Below are 23,367 nucleotides of genomic sequence, written 5' to 3'. Positions count from 1 at the left end.
CTAGATGCCACAAAGTCATACACACTGGACCTTCACAATATTCATTGTCTGCAAGTCAAACATCTGGGAAAAACTAATGAAGTAAGTACTAAACAATTAATTTCTTTGAGCTGTAACTAAATGACCGTACTGTGATGAAACACATTAATGCCCACCAGAGCCTTCAGCTATCAGACTCCTCTTCTGTGAAACCACCTTACTGTTTCAGTTCAGGAGGCAGACACCATCTCCACATTTAAGACTAGACTTAAGGCTTTCCTTATAGTTAGGGCTTATAGTTAGGGCTGGCTCAGGCTTGGCTTGGACCAGCCCCTAGTTAGGCTGACATAGGCCTAGTCTGCCGGGGGACATCCTATGATACACTGAGCCCCTGCTCTCCTTCTCTCTCTCTCAGTTTCTGAAAAGTTGGTTCTTCTTCATTTGCTAACATTCATGTCCTGTTACTTCATGTCACTAACTCAGCTTCTTCTCCAGAGCCTTTTGTGCAAAACTGTCTTGCAGGTTCCCTCGAACTGCGGCTAAGCCTGGATCGTGTGTCGTGGTTGTGCTGTTGCCTGATGCCTACTGCTACTGCTATTATTATTAGCCATACTTATACTATAATTTTATACATACGATTATTATTGTCACATACATATACTATCATATATTAATATGTACTTACAACATATATGCTACCAAAATTATCATCATCATTATTATTATTTATTACTAAAATTTATGTTATTGTCGCTATTGTCATTAGTGTCTGCCCTACATCTCTTTGTCTCTGTCTCTCTTTCTGTATCATTTTGTCATATGGATTACTGTAAATTTATTATGTTGATCTGTCCTGTACACAGGACATGTACTGCATGTCTGTCCGTCCTGAAAATGGGATCCCTCCTCAGTTGCTCTTCCTGAGGTTTCTACCATTTTTTTCCCCCATTAAAGGGGTTTTTGGGGAGTTTTACCTTATCCGCTGTGAGGGTCCAAAGGACAGAGGGATGTCGTATGCTGTAAAGCTATCCTACCAAATGTATACAAATCTGCATTTCATGGGGTCAAGTGGTTCAACACGCCATCGACTGTTTTAAATCAGCCCTGAACCTCGCAAGACCAGTGCTAACATAGAGTCAACTGGTTGGGACTTATCAACATCATGAAATTTAAGAATGTAAACACGTTCTAATTAACTCCTGCCTCACACATCCTCACCCCCTCCTCGCCCCCCTTTTAGCATTTTTTAAAATTATGCAGTGGCCAGAGTCAGGCTCAGATTTGGGGGTGAACTTACACTTTAAGTGCTCTCCATATCCACATAAATCAAAAGCGCCTTTCTCCTCAAAGACCAGACTGTGTTAGTACATGCATATCATCGTGTTTAACAATGCACATCCATGTTCTGCATGTACAATGCATGAGCCGTCTTTCCTGTGGATGACTCATATCACAAGTCCACAGGGGGTAGTTGTGCCCTGCAGCAGGCCTGTGCTGTGCAGAAGAGGTGGAGGCTCCTCATCAGCCGGCCAGGCCTCCCGGTGGCATTACTCGGACTCTCTCTCTACTTGGTCGGGGGACTCTACAAATGATGGCGTCCAGGGGTCTGATTGCAGAACAAGAGAGGCAGGGCTGCAGCTGCTGCCACTGAAGTGTCAGCCATGATTGTTATCAGAGGGGTCCGCTGCTCATTTTGGCTTGTGTAAAGCCGCTGGCCAGCCATTCAGACGCCACTTGTCGCGTACACACATATACACAGAGCTCTCCCTCTCAAACACACACACACACACATGCGCACACCAAAGCCATACCTTGCCATAGTTTGTAGTCTTGATGAACCATTGTGTGAGCAGCTTCTGCTCCACCAGGGCACCAGATCTCCAGGAGCGACCACTTTCATCCACCTGCTCATCAGCCAGCACTGTCTGATCAACAGGGTCCCAGTTCACCACAGCCTGGATAACACACACACACACACACACACACACACACACACACACACACAGATAAAATGAAAAAGCAGAGCTTAGGAAGTAGCTTGGATTTAATAGACAGACTAAAAGCTTATTTCAAGGTCGTCCCATTTCATTAAACACAATCAAAAGGCCAAGAAGCTCTCCTCTTTTCAATTCATTCATTTTCCTTCAAGAGTAACGCGTGAGCTGCTTCAATCATTTCTGTAACTGTCAGCGACCTCAAACCTAAACCAATCATATTATTCCTTCCAAAGGAAAACCAGGATAAGCACTTTAGTGCAAAGGCCTTTCCTACCTCTTTCTGATATGCCAGTCCTGCTTCAAAGAGCTTGATGAACAGATACTGCGTCCACCTGTAGTAGTCTGGAAGGCAAGTGGTCACCTCCTGACAGGGACAGCCAGACTCATGTCAACAGTGTGTGGTTTGATACAAAAGAGAGCAAACCAAACCTACAAATCTCTGTTTGACACCCTTCAATTCCTACTCACCCGGTCCCAGTTGAAGCAAAGGCCGAGGCTGTCCAGCTGCTCCCGCATGGACTGGATATTACTGAGGAGACGGCACACAACAGCATATTAAGGTATGTATAAACAATGAACGCTCAGAAGAACAGATGAGATATTTAAGGTACCTTTTAGTCCACTCCTCTGGGTCGAGACCTCTCTCAATGGCTGCATTTTCTGCTGGAAGTCCAAATGCATCCCAACCCATCGGATTCAGCACCTGTGAATGCAGTTAGGAGCTCTGTATTAGGGGCTGATTGATTCATTTTATTTGATAAACTAAAATACAGTACACAAATGTGCATACCGTACTGAAATTCATCAGGATATCACAATATAGTCACGTGACTTAAAAGTGACTCCTAAAGTATACGATAAGAATTATGTGTATCTGATAATATCGTATTTTTACACTAGACCTAATATACACCAAAAAAAAAAAAAAAAATCAGTAATACAGTTTTGTACAGCAATCAAAAAGCCACTCAAATTCAAAGCCAGTCCAAACTTTACAATTTTGCTTGAAAGGATGTCTCACTACACTAACTTACTCAACATTCTGCTATTAAAAACTATTTAGAGGACAGGTGAAATTGTTGTATAAACTACAATTTTATTTTATGTCAATTCATTAAACATGCTAGAAAAAACCCAGACATGCTCTGTTGACTGCGGATTAAACAGGTGGTTCCTAACTTTTTTCATTAAGAGACCCCACTTCTGTCACAGAGTAAACTGACGACTCCTGACTAAGGGGCGTATTTTGTGTGTTTAATTTCATACAAGTCCATACCCATTGGTAGCTTTGTCACCTTCTACCTATGCCAATCCTCAATGCCTATGTGCAGTTTCACATAGACTGACCACGTCAGTGAGTAGAAAAACGTGGGACAGACAGAATGACACACTGACAGTTTCCGTGATTATGTACAGCATACCATACCATGACTTAGTCATACCAAAAATTAGGAAAAAAAACAAACATTCGGCCACAGGGGGAGCCACAGTGATCGGTCGCATTTTAGCGATTTTTAAGCATTTTTCTGTTGTTATAGCGCCACCCAGTTGCCAATTAGAGTTAAATTTCTCCAGTCCCCTTGAGGCATCCTGTTCTACATATCTACCAAGTTTAGTAAAAATCGATATGGTGGTTAGGCCTAGATAAGAAATTAGCTCTATAGCGCCCCCATTTTGTTTGATGGGGTCAATAATGGAGGGGTCCCCTCAGATTATGTGTGGTCATATGCCTACAAAGTTGCGTGGTGATCGCTGAAACCCTTGAGATGTTATACACCTTTATGTGATGAGCCACGCCCTCCGCAATATTCATTGCCTTATAGAAGCTCAGTTTTAGTAAGTTTTCCAACTTTTGCCAAGAGGGAACTTTAGATATTGGTCCCTAGATTATGTTCACCGAGTTTCATGCAGATCGGTCAAACTTCCTAGGAAGAGATCGATTTTAAGTGTTTTTCAAAAAATTCGAAATTGCAGAAAACCTATATAACCCAGACATTATGGGCAAATTTGTTCCTCATTAGGAGAGGCATCTCTGTGCAAAGTTTCATGTCTCTACGACATACGGGGCATGAGATACGCCCATTCAAAGTTTGCAATTTCAATCGGTTGCTATAGCACCCCCCCTTTGGCCAATTGATGTAATATTGCTTCATTCGCATCCTCCCATGACCCTCTACCACTGTGCCAAATTTCACATGGATTGGACAGACACATAGACAGAGTTTTCGTCATTATATAGTAAGATTGTATTCAATACATTACAATAACAGTACAGCTGATAAACTGCACAATTAAGTCAAATAGAGAGCGCAATAACTTCATGAGGATGGTGTAAAACAAGCCTTTTGGATGATCTTTCAGCAGATATTTTAGCAACTCTTTATACAATTCTCCGTCTGTATTATGTATTTTTTTGTTGTGTTTTGTTTTTACAATTACTCATACCTAATAGTGATTTTCCTCCCGTTTGCTGGGCCATTGTTTCATTAGCTCATTGGTTGTTTTATACTTCTTAAATGTAGGACGAGGCTGTTAAGCAGAGAGTGAAGGCTCTGTGAATACAGCTTGTATTCATCATTTTGCACTGTGAAGGTCAAACATCCAAGTGCAGAAACAATCAGCAAAACTAATTTTTGAGTGGAGTTGCACTTTAACAGTTACACAGACACTGCTTTACTTTATCAGATTTGTGACGAGAGGATTTATACCAACAGTGACAGTGAAAACAAAAAATGTGTCATTGTAGGAGGTAATTTATTCTTCAAAATAGCACTGGGTTCCCCTAATTGCAGCCCATGCTGACCACTACATGATAATGTCTCTGTCGTGATCTCAACTCCATTACACGTCGTGCTTAATGCATGCAGTCCAACTGCAATTTTCATGTAACTGCAGTTGTTACATAATGTAAAAACAAGCTGAAAGGTAGGTTGAAAATCTGATGCAAATTACTTGGTGAGCTGTTTTACATGTAATTTCCTCGTCACAATCTACAGCCACTTTATCTCTTCATCTGCGTTCTCCTTCTATCCGTCTGTACCCTGTATCGACATCCCCATCTAACATACACCCTCCTTAACATGAATTTTTGTCATCTCAAGATGACGTCTCTTTCACTCATCTCGTTTTCCTCTTCAGCGCTTTGGTTGTGTGTGTCTGCTCACCGAGAGGGAAATGAGATGAAAGCACAGGAGTGGAAGGCGTGAGTAAAGTAGAGGAGAAGCAGAAGAGTGACTGGGAGTCGAGGACTGGAGAGGATCATCGCACGGACTCTAACGGGTCTGATGTTTCAGATGAATTGGTATCCTTGGTAACTGCATGGGCCTCATTTGTAAAGCCGAGTGCTGGATGGTATTAGGCTAAGAGCGCTCAGCACGTCAGACCACTGTGACTGCTCAGGAGGAATACAGGCACAGTGAGAGTGAGGCACAAGCCAGAGATAGCCTATGTAAATAGCATCCCTCATTAGGAGGGATACGCTACTACGTTGTTTATTCAGTGTAAATACTCATTAAAGTGAGACAGTATTCATGAGGGGATGTTGCAGGGACCGGCTGTGATGGACAGGCTGCGTTACTGAGCTCAATTCTCAAAGTTCAAAGACAGCGGCAGAGGCAAATTATCTTTTCACTGCTGATAGCTTCAGCTCCACTTATCCTTGTGTCCACACAAAGTGTGAATGCTAGTCCAACTCTCCAGCAACCTGTTATCATGGAGACTCCCAGTGCATTACAGAGCGTGAGTGACAGGACGCAGTAAAAGATGGACGTGGGAGTCAGTGTAGGCACATTTTATGACAGCCTGTCCACTGTGATGCAGAGCAAGTCAGTGCCAGGCTGAGACAGACATCAATCAGCTCCAGGCTCCTCGCGCTGACGACAACAGGGACAGGGAGTGTTTAGTGACTGATTTTGTGAATGTGAAGCCACTCTGCTACATGCAAGTGTCCACCCACGCAGTTCCAGCTAGAGGCTTCGCTCCATCTGTGGCAGCTTTGAAATGCAATTCCAGCATTTGTCCTTTTTCTCATCACACTAATCGGCTCTAACCAAACTCTGATAATTGCTCCAATATTCAACTATTATGTCTTCTTATGGAGCACGACTTTAGTTTTCATTTACAGCCATAGAGTGCATCAGGGATGACGTTTTTCTGTAGGCTGACGTGGAAGTTAGCATCCCACTGGTTCCCTCGTCAAAAAGCCTCTGGATTATTGCTGAAAATAATATCTGTGGCAAACTACTGAATTACTGAACCCTTAATGCAATTGCCACAGGTAAAAAGGTAACATTAGGCTATAAAGAAACTATACTACGACCTAATGTTACCACCGTAAGAAGACTGTAAAGCTGTGTTTGGCGTGGCTTGACATATTGGCGTTTTGTAGTCTCATATAGCCACTTGTTAGCAACCGCCTTTTGTAAAACACAGACGCTTCAAAATTCATGAGTGGGACATTTACTGACATATTTTATTTCGTAAAACAAAATGTGAACATCCCCTAAGGTTGTGTTAACCACAGACCTTATTTCAGGCATCTTCCCAAAAACCTGTTTAAAAAACCCACTGACTTCACAACAAGGAAAATGAGAGTGCTAAAATACTAACTCAGTTCCAGGTTTTACGACTCATTCCTGGGGCACTCTATAAAGGTTTATTTCATCCAATTGCGAAAGTCAGTTTTCATTTACAGTGGTGATAGTGGTATCTAGCCATGCAGATAGTTTTGGTTTAAAGGAACTGACATACGTAGGGGTGTAAGAAAATAGCCATATGCTTCTTCCCTTAGTATTTTGAATATCCCAGTATTATGTTTTGTGATACTGTCTGGTAGCAATTTTTAATTAACAGCTTATATACAAATATTGGTGGCAGTGGTTCATTTTGTGTTGTGTTTAACGCCCCATCTGTTGGATAACAGTGATATAATCTATCCTCGGCTATTTGACTCTCCAACGTAATAACATATTGCTAGTGTGTTAGGGACTGTGTTCATTACGAATGCAGATCAGACTGTTCTTTTTTGCTCAGATTTTATGTATATGGTAGTGTGTCCTTCATACTACAACAGTTATCTTAAAATTACATTTATTTTTAAATGATCTTGCTTGCAGTATTGCGATCTATCGCAATATGGTAAACCATAACCCCTGTATCGCGATACAAAATCGGATCACCAGATTCCAACACACAGCTCTAACATTTTGGGGAATGTACCTATTTGCTTTTGTGTCGACAGTTTGATGAGAAGATTGATACCACTGTCATGTCCGTATGGTAAATATGTAGTTAGCAACTGGTTAGCTTAGCAAAAAGACTGGAAACAGCAAGCCTGACTTTGGCAACTATTAGTGACAGATTTGGTTACCTTTGGACAGGGCCAAGATAGCTGTTTCTCCATTTAGTCTGTATATTTAGTTTAGTTTAGTTCATTTAAGTACGTTTCTAACTTACACAACTAAGGACAAACCAAAGCATGTTAAGATAAGATAACTGTCTCTTGGCTTCAGCTTTAAATTTATTGTACAGACGTGGAAGTGGTAAAAATCTCTTAATTTATCTTGCAGCAAGAAAGCAAATAAATGTATTTCCCCAAACACCCAACAACTTCCACATATATATATATATATATATATATATATATATATATATATATATATATATATATATATGTATCAAATACTGAAAAAAGAATATATTGATTTTTATGCTCTGATGAAGGTTGAATAGACCAAAAGCTCAACAATAAAGTGAAAGATCTGAACTCATCAGTGTTTTCAGCACCATGCCGAGACTGAGTCGGGTGGAGCGGTAGCTATTCTACATCACCAAATTCTGAGGAAAAAAAAAATGTCTGAAAAAATTAGGTTTCTGTTTCTACCCCAAAACAATGGAGGTAAATGATTTTTTTTGTCCTTTTCACAAGAATGAAAAACAGCAACATGAAACAGCAATGAGTATCCAATGAGTATACTCAATACAATCTACAGACTGAGCTGTCTTCAGCTTTCATTGGTTCTACCTCTTCGGTATTAAAAAGAAGAACTTGTGTACTTGTGTTTTGTGCCTTTCCGGCACCTAGCGGAGCCTAACAGAGCTGTGGACACTTTAATCCCTTGAACTACTTCACTTAACAGAAATACATATTCTGCCATGAAATACATATTCTGTCATGTTTCCATAAGCAACTCAATCATCTCCAGCTCCACTGATGAGATTTTGGTCACAATCTGTTAATTTGATGTCTGGGCATAAAATGCTCATATTTTATGACACCAAAAGGAGAGTTTCACACATGAAATACCCGTTAAAAGCCTGAAAATGGCTTTAGGGTGTGACAATTGACAGGGTGCGCCTTCCCTAATTAACTAGTGAATAGAATCGGCTGTGTGCATGCAGCGGAACAAGGTTCGCTCTCTGACAGATGCTGAGAGAAAGTACACTCCTGGGCAGGAAGTAACTGCTAGTCATGTGAAACCTTATTTCTGTTCGGGGAGAGAGACAGAAGGGAAGAAATCCACCAGGAAAAGAAAAAGGAGAGGTTTGTCATACACCGGTTACTCATCAGAGTAAAGACATGGATGGATGACGTGAGGAACAAACCGATGAAATGAACATAGGTTGTCAACGCCATGTCAGAGGGGGTGTGTGGTGTGAGCTGTTTACTGGACTCAAACTGAGTGCTAAATATTGACTGTAAGGCTTTGATTTAAAACAGTCGAGTATGGATTTTACCTTCCCCTTACCTTAAATGCAGCAGGTTTAAAACATCCTTTTCCCCCAACTGTCAATTTATAAGAACTAACAAAACCTGCTTTGAAAGTATACTATGCAGTATTTTCAGTGAGAGTGAAAGTAAAAGACAACCCTAGATTCACTCTCATTTGGCATTTCGCCTCGCTTTATTTGCGTTTTATGTTTCGGTGCTATGTCTCTCAGATGCCTGCTGCTTACAGTCTGGCACCTGGTTTCTACCTTTTAAAAAAGCCCTGATCTCACCTGAGAGCTGTGGGGTCACATGCACAGAAGAGTCCTGAACACAGATGATAAGATGAAAATAAGAATGTACAGGAAGAGGGCGGAGTCTGCAGATAAATACACCACCACACACATCCAGTGGGTCATAGGTGATGATTGGGAGGGGTTGCATCTGTATGAGACAATACATTCGTTTTCAGGGAAATTCCTGCATAGTTCATCTTTAAGTTGACTCTGTAGCTTCATATTCATCAGGTTCTTTTTTTAAGAAAAATAGCCCCAAGGTGTCATCAATTCTTTGTATCTGACAGATAAACATGGAAACATGTAAGCTTCCTAACAAAACCCAAAAGAAGTTTCAATGTTTTTACCAAGCAACATAAAAGGATGTCACATCTAACAATAATGAGGTCGTTATAGCAACAAACATGTTCATAAGAGAAAAAATGGAGTGTCAACTTATTAAAACAATTATAACGATGAGCAAAAGGGTTAGCAAAATAATCAAGCTGCACTATTAAGTTCTCTTAGAGCAAAACACACAAAGTGCAAATGTGCACTGTACTGGCAGAAATCAATACAGTGAAGTAGCATTCAAGTACAAGTGCAACAAGCACAGAAAAATCTAATTACATGCTCCCAGAACAGTGTAAACTTTGGCCATGTAACTGAAAGATAGTGGCGCCAGGAGATATTATTATGCTACTAATGGTACTTATGTTCTGCTTGCACAGTGTACAGCATGTAGTGTGCTAACTATAGCATTAATATGAGTAAGAAGATATGCGGCATCACAGTTCAGCGGGAATGTAAACAGAGGCTCCAGCAGTGTAAACAGAGGTGATATTAATGATATTCTTCATCAACTGTTGTATACACGGAGTGAGGTAGAGCAGGAAACAGATCAGCTTTCAGTGTGAAAGCAGATATCAGACAGTCAATACTGTATAATGTAATACAGAGATCTCCATTATCTCTGAATGAAACTCTCACTGTTCCCGCACAGAATGGCTGTGTACCAGTAATATCATGGGAATGGCCAAAATCTAATCATTCTCAAACCATTAACCCAGGCAGGAAAGTGTCTCACAATTATGGTAGTATGCTTTAGAAAATATGCTCCGCAAAGTGCCTCTGAGGATGACACATGACTCCTTTGTGATTTTTGGGAATAAAAACTGAACATCTGAGTGAAAACAGAGACAGTCAAGCCATAGAAAAGGACTTGTGGTGAGAGGCAGATAATGAATAATAAAGCAAACCAAGGCATAACTTAAAACTTAAAAGCTTTGAGCCATAATTGGCTTATTCTTAATGGGAAGCTACCTATTGTGAGAAGTTACACATGTTCAGGAACAGTTGACTCAGTATTCGAGAGGATATACAACTCCTTGCTTTACGTGGAAACAGACGACATTCAACTTCTCCCCCCCTGGTGTTTAAAAGTGGTATTACTGTTGGCATTGCTGTTGCTAAGACAACCGGATCGCTTTCCATTTTCCTCAGAGCCTAGCAATGGGGCTCTTTTTCTTTTGCCAGGTAGAGTTTCCACAGTTACTTTGGTTTTTTCACCCTCAGCCATTTCCTCTACTGGGGATCACAACTGCAAAGAACTCACATTGATACTCTTTGGTAACTGGGGATAATTACTGATAACTACCAGGGAAAACAAAAGCCCTATCCTCTTCCTGTTTTGGTTGCACCGTGGTAGGTGCACTTCCTTTGTACTTTAAGGCAAGCCCTCATTCTCCCAGGAGATCACTCCCAGTGGCAGACAGAATTGCAAAGTGAAAGAGGCTTATCTATAGGCTATCTATACAACACATTCTCACTCCCCAACTGTTTAAGTACGGACACTTAGTCAATGGCCCTACACATCAAAATATGACGCTCTAGGTACCCTTCCTGTACCCTGGAAATCCAGAGTTCTCGCGAGAGCACAATTTGAATTTGCTCAGCGAGTCACTCTGGCAATCAGTAATGATGCTCATTATCTATGCCCATGAAACCAAGCTGCACCAATCACATCGGTGTATCTGATATAGACGGGCCAGAGGCGAGCTGAACAGATGACGACAGCGCTGCAACGACGAAGTCCGGAATCAGTCAGTAAACATTGCAAGATGGCTACAGATGAACACCAGTTGTTTGAGACGGCTTTGGCCGCTACAATGAACGAGTTAGACTTGGCTTTTTCTCGAAAAGAGGAACAGAAGATGGCGCTCGAGTCTTTCCTTTGCAAGAAGGACGTTTTTGCTGTTTTGCCGACCGGATACGCAGTGATATTTACAAATGCATGCTTGGTGCCGCCCCTCGAGTTGGGCCATTTTCATTACTCATGGCCAGACCCTAAATCTTTCTAGATTTGGGTCTGGATTTCCAGGCTACCCTTCCTGTGTCAGTTTTGGACGTTCAGGGACAGCATGTCAATTTACGCTCCTTAAATGCACTGCGTCCATTTTAAAATTCACTTCCTTACTCACAGGAAATGTACAGTTTCTGCTCGTCAATGCATATAGTCTCTTTCCAAAATGAAAATTAGTTGACAACTTTGTTTTTAGGTTAACTTCCTTAGGCTTAAGCAACAAAAGCACATGGTTCGTTTCAGAAAAAAAAAAAACACATCATGGTTTGGCTTCAAATAAGTACGTTTGTTATACTAGCACACTATGTTGTTAGACCATGGATGCTATAAATTTGAATAACAATTCAATGAGAGTAGTTATAATTAATTTTATATGCAACGGTAGTAGTGGGAAACCATCCATTTTATGTTGGGGTAAGCAGATGAAAGAAAACCAGATATTTGATATTAAAACCTTTGAAAAGGTGTCAAATTGACCCGAGGACAACAGGACGGTTAAAATAACTGTAATGACTATTGGTTTCAGACGGGACCCAAACAGCAGTCTCCCAGGTGAAAGTCTGGAGTTTGTCTGACCAATCCACCTCCACTCCCACCCACCCTAAGTGGATTTTCTCGCTCTTTATACTATGGTAGCTGCTCAGAGTGTCAAAAATGATACCACCCAGTGCGTCTCATAATGCTGCTAAAGGGTGCCTCTGTACGTCGATATCTGATGCCGAGGGCCACTGACCAAGTGCTGGTATTTGACGAGCTCGGAGTGAGACTGGGTTGATCTAAACAAGTGTCATTACTCTAAAGTTATTACATTGTGCAATCGACATTTACCTCACATTGCCTGACATTTACCTGATAAGAAAACAAAACAATTTCCATTTAGAAACTGGAAATAACTCCTAAGGCCCAGACACACCAAACAGACATAAAAGAACTAATGGCGACCAAAGTCAATTGTTAAATCTGTTCACGTTACTCCATCACCCCAGGTAGGGTGTCCACTGAGGTGATGAACACACACAGACACAGGAGAAATGGACATTTTGACATAATGTAGGAGAAACACCTTTTCAAGATGAGATTTGTTTCATCTGAAAACAACTGATACTGGTTTCTTAAGGCCCAGACTACCAAACCGACATCAAAGAACAAGTGGTAATGGAGGCCAACTGTTGCGTCGCCTCACGTGGCCTGTGTCTCTGCCAAAAAGTTGTACTTTAACACATTGCACAGACAACAGCTGATGGCTCAACAAGCACGTACGTTCTGTGCCTGTGTGAGAGGATATAACTCTCCACACCAGCAGATCATGGCAGTGGTCTGTATTCGTCATTTAAAAAGGGAAACCATAAGATCGTCTTGACGCTAAACTTAGCCAGATGGCACACTAATAACACAATCCAATATTGGCAGCGTATTTACCATGTGCTAGTAAACAAACCAAACCATCATGGAATATTTCTGCTTAAGAGCTAAATGGCAAAAGAAAAACAATCTTACTTTATGTACGTTTATTTTAATCTCACTCCCTCTTGACTTGAGCTGTTTGTTTACTTTCCTCACTTTCATTTCTGTTTCTTGCAACTGAGCTGAACTGCCGATCAGAGTGATTTTACTCATTGATAGACTCTACCGTTGCCAATGCCAATTTAATTTGCTGAAAAAAAGCCGACAAAGGCCAATGGGGGCCAACGGTGCGGAACACACTGGGGCAACTAGGGTAACAGATGCTCAATGACAGCCCAACACTGACCGACGTCCAACCATCTGCTTGGTGTGTCAAGGCCTTTAAACTTGTGATATCACTGGTTAAAAATCTCCATAGACAATGGATGGGGAATTAAATCTGTTGATCCATAATAGATCTGTTAGTTCTTTCACCCAAATAAGGTGCAAGAGCTCCACTTAGCATCTCATTGCTCTTTTGATTTTTCATGTTACATTACAGTATTATCATACATTCAACATTTTGTTTTCACCCCGGTTTTCGGAAAGAGGGCTGAGTCAATCAGTAAATGCTTTTAACCTTCAACCTTTGCTCTTATGAGAGGAGGCTATTTGTAACTTGATGAATATTTACAGTAGTTTAAAGGCTTTTTGCACAGCAGGCAGTTGGGCAAACTAATTATCATTTATCTCTTGTGCTTTTACCTGTGTAACCTCTGAGGCACTTTGGGTTGCCTTTAGGTATGAAATGTGCGGTAAATAAATTTGCCTTGCCTTGTAACAATAATGATGGCTCTGTTATATTCCAGTGTCCCAGTAAAGCATGACAGTGTGACAGTTTGCCAGCATGCACAATACCAGGAGCCTGAAACTGAAGCAGCTAAATGGAATTCAGCCATCATTGATTTGATCATTTACACCTGTTGTTTTCCTTCTGTGATACCTCAAAATGTCTTCCATCTAAAAGGCCTCTAACTCAAGGACTTTCCTTCCTAAGCTCCTTTAGTTAAAAACTTTCAAGGCTTATTGTGTGTTGAGTGTTTTGGCCTTGCTTGTTTCTTGGAGGATAGTGAGAGATGACAAAAACACATTTACTAAAAGCAGAAATACCTGATGGCCTCTCATTCTCTGGAAGTGGCCGATTGTGTCGCTGATGGTATACACTCGCACGTGACCCATGTGCAGTCGGCCCGATGGGTACGGAAACATGGAGAGGACGTAAAACTTCTTCCTGTTGGAACTCTGGGAAAACAAATATTGTACAGAGCTGTAAGAATATCCCGTGGCATATGTGGAAAACTTGATTTTAATCTTGAGAGAATGCAATAACAGGGCTGGAGTTTTCTCCATCATCAGTCTGGCTTTTGAATGAGTCTTGTATAAAAGATGCTGCATTAACCTGACGGGGTCAGGACAGGAATAATAACTCATCACATACAGAGCGAGAGAGCACTCGGTGACTTCTGCTGTGTTACCGTATGAGGCTCTAACAGCATCTGATTATGGTGTCAGAACACGAAATGAGGCAGCACTGATTATGGATGGTTTACAGTCACAACATTGTTACCACGGCAACGCAGTAAGTACTGGCTACACCCAGCTATACGTGATTACAGGAAACCTGAGTCATGAATTTTTCAATAAATTAATTAGGGACCAGTGCTGTCATGAATGCACTTAATCACTGTCAGCCGGTCCCAGACAGCCGCACGGTCAGACCATTAGGATATATAATCAGCTCCGGGACTGAGATGAGCTGCACGGGCCAGAGCCAGTAATAGCTGGGAATCATGTGGAAGGATGCTAAATGACCTATTAATCAATAAATCTTAGAGAAAAGGCTAAAGGTGTTTTCAATGTAAACATATACAGATATTTCAATATTTCTTTTCACTCAATCAGCAGCACTGACAGTTGTTTATACAGAATGAGTGATGTCACAAAAGGTCAGATGAAAAGGCAAGCTCTTCTGAAAACTTACTGCATTCACATTAGGTTAATGGTTTTGAGTCTTATCCTGGTTTTCATCATATTTTGTCATCATAAATTATAGCCTTTTTACACTGAACATGAGAAACCTGGTTATTCATATCTCTGGACACAAGCAGGTCTCTGATCATCTGTGCACAGATGTGTTTTGATTCCTCAACATGTCAGCCACTTATTTCTGCATCTTAATAGCTGACAGAAGAAGTAATCTGCAACAATTTTGATGATTTAATAATCACTTGAGTCAATTTCTATTGGCAGATATAGTGAGATGAAGTCCCTCTCCTTCTGGTGTGCAACCGTGGGACCTTACTTCGGAAGAAATATCTATGGTAGTTAACACAGAGAGTGTTGCCATAAATCATACATACAATGTCTGTAAATTCAAAAGATAATTTTGCAAGTCAAGAAAGCTGCATTTTGTCGTAAAACAGATTGCGAGGGTACGTCACACCGTGTGGGACAGGGCCTCCATCTTGTGAGGTACACACTCTGATTTCTCTACCACCAAAGTGTATGCACTCAGTCCAAAAACAAGATAGTTTACAATGTCCAGGTATGTCAGAGGAGTTAGTGCATCAGGGTCTGTGATCCAGTTTTGATATGCCAAGTCATATGGATCTGTGTTGTTCAACATGATTAGTTTGTCCAAATACTGTTGCTTGACCTCCGTAGAAGTCACAGAAAACACAATATAATCCTCACAAGATGATCTGTGTTGTTCAACATGATTAGTTTGTCCAAATACTGTTGCTTGACCACCGTAGAAGTCACAGAAAACACAATATGATCCTCACAAGATGGCGTCCCCGTCTTATAAAAATTTAGCACAATGTGACTTCAACTTTACTTTCTCTACACAACTATTAAAATTTGTAATTAGAAAGACTACACAAGTCGTAGGTGACGCCATACCTTTCTCTCTCTTGACAAAGCTACGATGTCTGTGTGTTTCACACCAGCAAGTACTCCCATGAGCAATGGTTTTTACTTGTTCTTCCCTTCCCGGCTGATAAAAAGACCAGGGTTTGCTAGATTAAAAAACATACGTTAGGACAGCATTATATTTTGACATGGAACAGAGCAAAATTACATTGCTTGCTAGCTGGTGTTGGTGACACACATTGTGTGGGTCAACGATTTCACACAAAACTAAATGGTAGCCTATTACCACAAATTGCAACTTTCTCGACTTGCACAATTATGTTTTAAACTGACAAACATTATACGTGTAATTCAAGGCACAATTCAAACGTATTTGTCTCTTGCTGTTAACTACCATATATATTTTTCTTTTTTTCTATTAAAGTCCAGTGGGAACACTAGAAGGGGTGGGACTTCACCCCTCTATTGCCAAACATTTGTTAGTTACAGCTTCTCAAATATGTGGATTTGCTGCTTTTCAAATCATCGAAAATATCTTTTGGATTAAGACAAGACATTCGAAGAGCTTTCTTGAGCTCTGTTAATTTGTGATGGGCATTTTTTTCCTGACATTGAATAAACCATACAATTAGTCGATTTTTTCTATTACTGACTCATCACTCCATTATGTGGATGGGCGACACACCTGCAAAAGTGAGAATGATTGTGAATGTGGATAAGTTCATCATGACAGAGTTTTATATGGATTATCATGACATCACCAAGCTAAAGACTGTAGGACACATAAAGGCTTTCTTACTTCCTCTAACGCATCCTTCCTCCACTGTGCCATAATTCGTGGGTGCCACCATTCTTCCACTCGGCATCGGGTCTCTGTTTTATAGTCCTTCTCCCACACTCCTGTCTCACTGAACAGGGTGCGGGTGCTGGGGGACAGGAGGTGGGCTACCGGGCTCAGGAGAGCATCCCTGATTTGGCCAAACCGGGCAACACCCATCGGATACAGAGCCAGCCTTCTCACTGACACCTGCATGGTTCTGTCACCTAAGACAAGGAGGCAGATGGGCAGTCAGGGTCGCAGTGGTGGTGTTAAGTAAAAGAAATAATCTAGACTTTACTGTATTCCTGGACGATGTGGCTGAAATGAATATTACACTATTAATAAGAATGTTTTTCCCAAACATGATATGTAAAAATTCAGATAAGACAGACGTATAACGATCTAACACAGGGGTCTTCAACGTTTTTCAGGATGAGGACCCCTTGGCCCAAAGACAGACAGCAGGGACCCCTACTACATATATTTTTAAAGAAAGAGTTGCTAGGTGTGTTAGCCTCACCCTCTGCACTTTCAGTGGTGGTTTCTACGGTGGATGGTGTGTGTGACCCTAGGGGTCACGGACCCCTGTTGAAGACCAAGGATCTAACAGATGCACTGCCGAAGCGATTAGTCAATTAATTAATCATCAGAAAATAAATTACCAAGTATTTTAATAATTGATGTGCTATTTATGTAGCAAAATTTCCAAACATTTGCTGGTTTCAGCTCCTCAAACGTGAGGATTTGCTGCTTATCTATTGGACTTTGGGCTGTTGATCCAAAGAAAACCCAAACAAGTACTTTAGTCAAAGCTCACTGTTTGCTAGAATCTTACATATTTGAATCATCATTTCACATGTTTTACACGACATGGGAAAGTACAGGCAGAGGGCAGAGTCTCTGCAGACAAAATAAACCACCACACACTTGTAGTGGGTCATAAGTGATGACTAAGAAGGATTACCTGTGTGAGTCATAACATCATTTTCAGCAAACTTTTGCATAGTTTACCTTTAAACCACAGACCTGTGTGAATTTGAAAATGAAAACATAAAACATGAAAACATGATCAACACGATACTAATCCTACCTCTGTTGCCTTACTCAGACCACACCCACCTTCGAACTTGGCCTTCAATTTAATCTGAACAACACATCTGTAAGTTTCGTGACTGCATCTTGTACGGTTGTGACGCAGACAGACAGACAGACAGACAAACAGACAGACTCACAAGGTAAAAACAATACCAGCCGTTGTGATGTTGTCACACCTGGTAATTATATAATACTGAATCATCATCCACCACTAAGGTACTGTATTTCCTGTTTTGCAGCACAGCTGGGCCGCTGTGATTCACCATTATCACTTTGCAGCTTCCTGTCAGAATCTTTAAACTTCACAGATACATTTTGTTTTCCTGCTCCTACAAGATTCTGCACCAAAAAAAAAACATTTATACAAGTCAATGCTCGGGTGAGAACACAGTGCTGTTTCTCACACTGTTACGTAAAGGTCGCATACGGTCACTTTGTGATATAATAGGCATAGAAATGTTAATCCAACATTTTATCCACAGAAATGCTTCCCCATGGGATCATAATGGTCACCCAGAGTGGCTCTGTATGCAGTGCTCCCAACAAGCTGACACTACTTCAACATCAACACATACATGTTCATACGTTTCCAGACGTTTTGAGTCTATGGGACTGAGCAGTACATCTGAGTCCAATTGTTGAGAACAGAGTGAGTGATAGCTCTGCAGCTCTCCACATGATTTCCTTTCACATTCTGCGTTCTTTGCACCACGTCACTCACACAACAGTATGACTTTGTGAAAGAAGAGGTTTAGTCAGCGTGATGTGATTATGCTCTGCTCTGGATCGGCTGTTCTTATTAAACTGCCTGCCTGCTCAGATGTGAGAATGACACTTTTCAATCAACTGATTTACAGTTATTCACTGATTCCTCTGCTTTGAAACTACTCCACAGTTTTATACGCTTTTCTTTACATTACAGGATGTTAACTGCTCTAATAGCCTCAGGACGTCACCTTGATGGAAGCTCCTGCTTCCAGAGTAATGTCTGTAATCACTTGTGGGAAGAAAGGATGAAATCCTGCGCTACAGGCGTCATTTGTGTGTAATACATTTCTCATTTTAGTCCTACAATTAACAACAACACATCTATTGTGGGCTTCCCTGTGGCTTAATGTGGGTCAGACAGTCAACTGCATGTAAGAAAAAATTATTTGACCTAAATTTGTCTTCTAAGCAACACAGGGAGAGAGAGACAGTTTCCAAGGTAACCTGAGATGTCTGTACAGTCTCTGCCTCCTTGGCAGCAGAGGACAACTGCTGCTAACCTGACCTGTCAAGAGAATATTTTCACAGCAGTGACGCATCTGGATCTCAGACAGCGAGACCTTTATAGCTGCTGAGTGGAAGGAGACGTAATCTGCGCCCCGTGAAACCAGAGATAAAGATGGAAATGAGGTAAATAAAAATTAGGACGGTTTATCTGAAGTTGTGGAGAACTGGTTGAAAAGGTTATTCTATCTTCTGTGGTGTTAATGATGTGATGAAAATACAAGATTAGAGAGGAGAAAGGGCTCAGTGCAGGGGTGGGGAAATGAATGTAGATTATTAAGAGAGTGACCTGCATGGTTAAATAAAAAGATTTTTATTATTTTCACTAGCAGAGGACACAATTTCAGTTTGAATGAAAAGAGTGTCACTCAAAACTTTATGTCTCCACATCAGTTCGTCAGAATCTGACCAGCCTGAAGGATTTACCGACCAGGGTGGATGGATCTTTAGGGGATAACTCCACCAAATTAGTGTAAAACCAGCAAAAAGTGCTCTCTCCTATCCACCACCCACCTTTCTTGTGGGAATGTGTTTTTTCACCAAATCCTCTCGAGTATAACCTAAGCATCACAGCAGCCAACGCTCCTCCCTCAGGCTGAGGCTGGGAGAGCCGAGCACTCAAGGTTGTGTGCATCTCTGAAGGTGCAAGTGAGTGGGCTGAGGCGAGAGACTGAGAAAATGTTTCTATGGTGACCGGGCTCATCCGTTCGGGCGTCTCCTGTAACTTCTGCAAACAACAAGCTGCTTCACTAAAACAGAGGAAGACAGCTTCATCTGAACATCTGTACTCTTATCGGCCATGTCTACCGCCTGGTGTCAAACTTCAATACTTTTTGGTAAACAAACGAAATGTTAAAAAAACAGGCCTGCACTGACAGCTGGAATCAATGCTTGGTCAAATTACTGGTGTTGCTAAACTAATTCTTGAGATTTAAATTAGAATTTTGCTCTTTTTAGACTGTTTTTATTCAGGTAAAAGTTTTGTATGGTTGCTTTGCATGAAGTGAACTGATAAACTGTATTTAGTTAAATAGAAAAAAGGGATTTGGAGACAAAAGTATGATTTTAGTATTGGTTCAAAAACTCAGGTATCATATTTGTGCCTGTTTCAGATAGTGATGATATTACAGCAATGTGCTGTTATATCAATAACATGATATGTGAATAAATACTGTCTGGGATTTTAGTTATTTTGATATTGTGAAAGAGCTTAAATGCTGCTTCTTCTGCTCTTAAAGACTAATTTAGTTAAGTTCTTATCTGAGTGAAGGTGAAATTAGTCATAAATACCTGCTTGGTCACAATATCTATATTACAAACAGTCCTTTGTCCATTAGTCTGTTGACAAAATAATCTGTCACAATTTTGATAAGTTGATCTAGGGCTGGGCGGTATACCAGTTCGTACCAAAAACCTATATTTATTTTCGTTATGGTATGAATTTTTCATATACCACAATACCGGTGAATAGCCCAAACAACGTCCGGAACGTGCACGGTGGGAAAGCGTTTCAGCGGGGACCCATTTCACCACTGCACACCACAGGTGCGCTTGAGCAGGCAAGAGTGAGAGCATATAGAAACGTTTAGAGGCGAGAATAGCTGCCGGAGAGAGTCCTGAAAGTGAAGCAACTGTACACGATGACCCAGAAGAACTCATACCAAAAAGAGCAGTGTTTCCCCTATATGCAACTAACAGCGGCGCACTGACGTTTACAATTCTCCTCTGCCCTCTGTATCGCGCATGGCGGAGTTTCGCCCCGATGCGCACACACCCACACCCACACCCACACATAGACAAAGCGCAAACACACAGGTGAGCACACTAGAGCACGGCTCGGGCCGCATTTTCCTGACCGAAGACGACCCGTCCCGAGTCCGAGACAGTTATAACCGAGCACAGGACTAATGGAGCGGAGCGTGTGTTGCGCTCAGGCGTTGACAGGTAAATAACAAATTCCGGCACTTGAATAGGCCATAGCACAACACAGCAGCATGTCAAGTTGGCCGAACCTGAGCAAAATACCATGAAATACCGTGAAATCGATATGATTTTTTCTTAAAACCGTGATATGAAAATTTTGTCATACCGCCCAGCCCTAAGTTGATCATTAAATGTTCAGAACAAAAACTCCAAAATTTACCTAGTTAATATTTCTCAAATAAGAAAATTTGCTGCTTTGGTCTGTTTTAAAGAACTGTGGTTGAATACATTTATAGTTCTTCAGTATTTTCTGACTATTCAAAAACCAATTGACAACTTGATAATCATAAAATAATCGAGAGATTAATAGATAATAAAATAATTATCAGTTGCAGACCTAAAGAACACACCATGAAAGCACCAATAGTCACCTGTTTGGGACAAGACGAGACAAGACAAGATGGGACGAGACCAGACCAGACCAGACCAGACGGGACAAGACCGGACAAGACAAGACAAGCCAAGACAACATGGAACGAGACGAGACGAGACGGGACGGGACAAGACAAGACAAGATGAGATGAGACGAGACGAGATAAGACGGGACAAGACAAGACAAGATGGGACAAGACGAGACAAGACAAGACGAGATAAGACGGGACAAGACAAGATGGGACGAGACAAGATAGGACGAGACGAGAGGACAGGACAGGACAGGACAGGACAGGACAGGACAAGACAAGACAAGATGGGACAAGACAAGACGAGACAAGACGGGACAAGACCAGACAAGACAAGATGGGACGAGACGAGACACGACAAGAAGCAAATCCAGAATGTATACAAAATACGCAACGCCAAAATCAGGTTAACAGTAGGATAGAGATAGACAGATACTTTTTTAATCCTGAGGGAAAGTTAGGCACCCAGTAGCTTATTACACAACACATACAAAAACACAGATACACAAAGGGACAGAGAATATAAGAATATAAGAATAAAAACACAAAAACGTACAACAGTGAAATAATAGTCCAGCCCCAGGACTACAGAGAGCTGTTACTGCAACAGATATGCTCATGATAATGACGGTTGTGCAAATGTAGGTGGTTGACAGTGCAGGTAGTGTAATGTAATGTAATGTAATGTAATTAAAGTGTAATAGCAGTGCAGGAATAATAAATACTATGCTACTTGTATGAGCTTTATTGTAGGCAACTGGACTTGCTTGAGTTCAGCTGCCTATGATACAGCACTTAGAAGTACCTTGGCCTGGATGACTGAGAATCTTCACCAACAATACAATGCTTTGATGATATAAGATACAAATTGGGGTTGCATGTCCTTGATATGTATGTACAGTATCAAATCTGAGGTACAAGTGCTATAACAGTACAAAATATTGGTGTATTTGGTTTTCTCAAAGTAGTACAGTTCCTCTTTCACAGTTAACAACCAGGACTGGTTGACTTGTTCAGTCAAATATTATAATACTGTAAATGTTGTCTGGATAAATTGTGGAGGAAACAGATAACAGGTGAGTTTTATTTTAAATGTCGGTTGGTTTAAAGGTTAAACATAGTGTAGGCTACGTGAACCCCAATTAAATGCAGCGGAGATTTAACTTCTCAACACGCTCATATGACATACAGAGAAACCATATTTATAAAGTACCCCTGATGCTAGCAGGACGAGCATGACGTTCATTCACATTATAAAAATATCCTCCGGGTCTACAGATAGAAGTTAAACCTCCTTTTACCAACAGAGCTGTTTATACTAACAGAGCAGGTTGTTAGTGTTGTATCTGTAGTGAAGCTCTGTCTGTCTGCTGGTAACGTTAGCTCTCACATGAACATGAAACACACAGGAGCTACATTTGAGATAAAAACCAAACGTTAAAGGTTCTTACCGTTTTATTTCCGGGTCCTTTGTTTCAGCGTTATGGTCTTGGTTAAATAAACCCAGTAGTCCATGTTATGAATGTCATACTCAGCTTTTAAATAAGATGTGAATGACCTGTTCCCCTGGATCACGACTTCGCTGTAGGCGCCGCCATCTTGGATTTGAATCAACTTTATCAACACGTTGTGCGTCGACAACGACAGAAACAATGTCGTGAAAAAAAATATCTTTTTACAAATATATCAAATCAAATCAAGTTTATTTATATGGCACATTTGAAAACAACCACAGTTGACCAAAGTGCTGTACAAATTAAACGAATGACACACAAATAAGCCTATGTTATAGTATGTACACAAATATAAAACAGAATAACACCGGTAAGAACAATTGTACGTAAAAAGATTATAAAATACTAAAATATTAAAACCACTTAGAGCAACCAAAGACCATTGAAAACATGTACGTCTTAAGATTTGTCTTTAAAATGTCAGTGGAGGGGGCGCATGATTGACATTGCATGTCACTTTGCAAGCCATGTAACACTATTGTGTCTGCTCTGTGTGTGTGTGTGTGTGTGTGCGTGTGTGTGTGTGTGTGTGTGAATGTCAGTCTACCAGCGCCTCATTGTTGAGTGATTTCAGTGATGGCTCTGCTTGTTACCTCACCACCTCCTAATCCCCTTCTGTTGTTTTTATGTTTGTTTTTTTTAATTC

The 23,367-nt window shown here is 40.9% G+C and overlaps 1 protein-coding gene across 1 annotated transcript in view; it reads right to left on the bottom strand.

The window, feature by feature from the left end:
* lars2 (leucyl-tRNA synthetase 2, mitochondrial) overlaps window positions 1-22,819 on the bottom strand; it is a 47,335-nt gene extending 24,516 nt beyond the window's left edge. The window contains exons 1-7 of the mRNA XM_033641565.2: window positions 22,659-22,819; window positions 16,436-16,680; window positions 13,873-14,004; window positions 2,588-2,679; window positions 2,445-2,505; window positions 2,251-2,340; window positions 1,791-1,934 (exon numbers count right to left, since the gene is read on the bottom strand). Coding sequence (XP_033497456.2) covers window positions 1,791-1,934; window positions 2,251-2,340; window positions 2,445-2,505; window positions 2,588-2,679; window positions 13,873-14,004; window positions 16,436-16,669 — 753 coding nt within the window. The 5' untranslated portion in view covers window positions 16,670-16,680; window positions 22,659-22,819. The remainder of the gene's footprint in view (window positions 1-1,790; window positions 1,935-2,250; window positions 2,341-2,444; window positions 2,506-2,587; window positions 2,680-13,872; window positions 14,005-16,435; window positions 16,681-22,658) is intronic.
* Between the last annotated feature and the right edge of the window lie 548 nt (window positions 22,820-23,367).

Source organism: Epinephelus lanceolatus, chromosome 10, assembly GCF_041903045.1.
Source record: "Epinephelus lanceolatus isolate andai-2023 chromosome 10, ASM4190304v1, whole genome shotgun sequence".
NCBI lineage: Eukaryota > Metazoa > Chordata > Actinopteri > Perciformes > Serranidae > Epinephelus > Epinephelus lanceolatus.
This window is presented reverse-complemented; position numbering and strand designations above follow the sequence as displayed.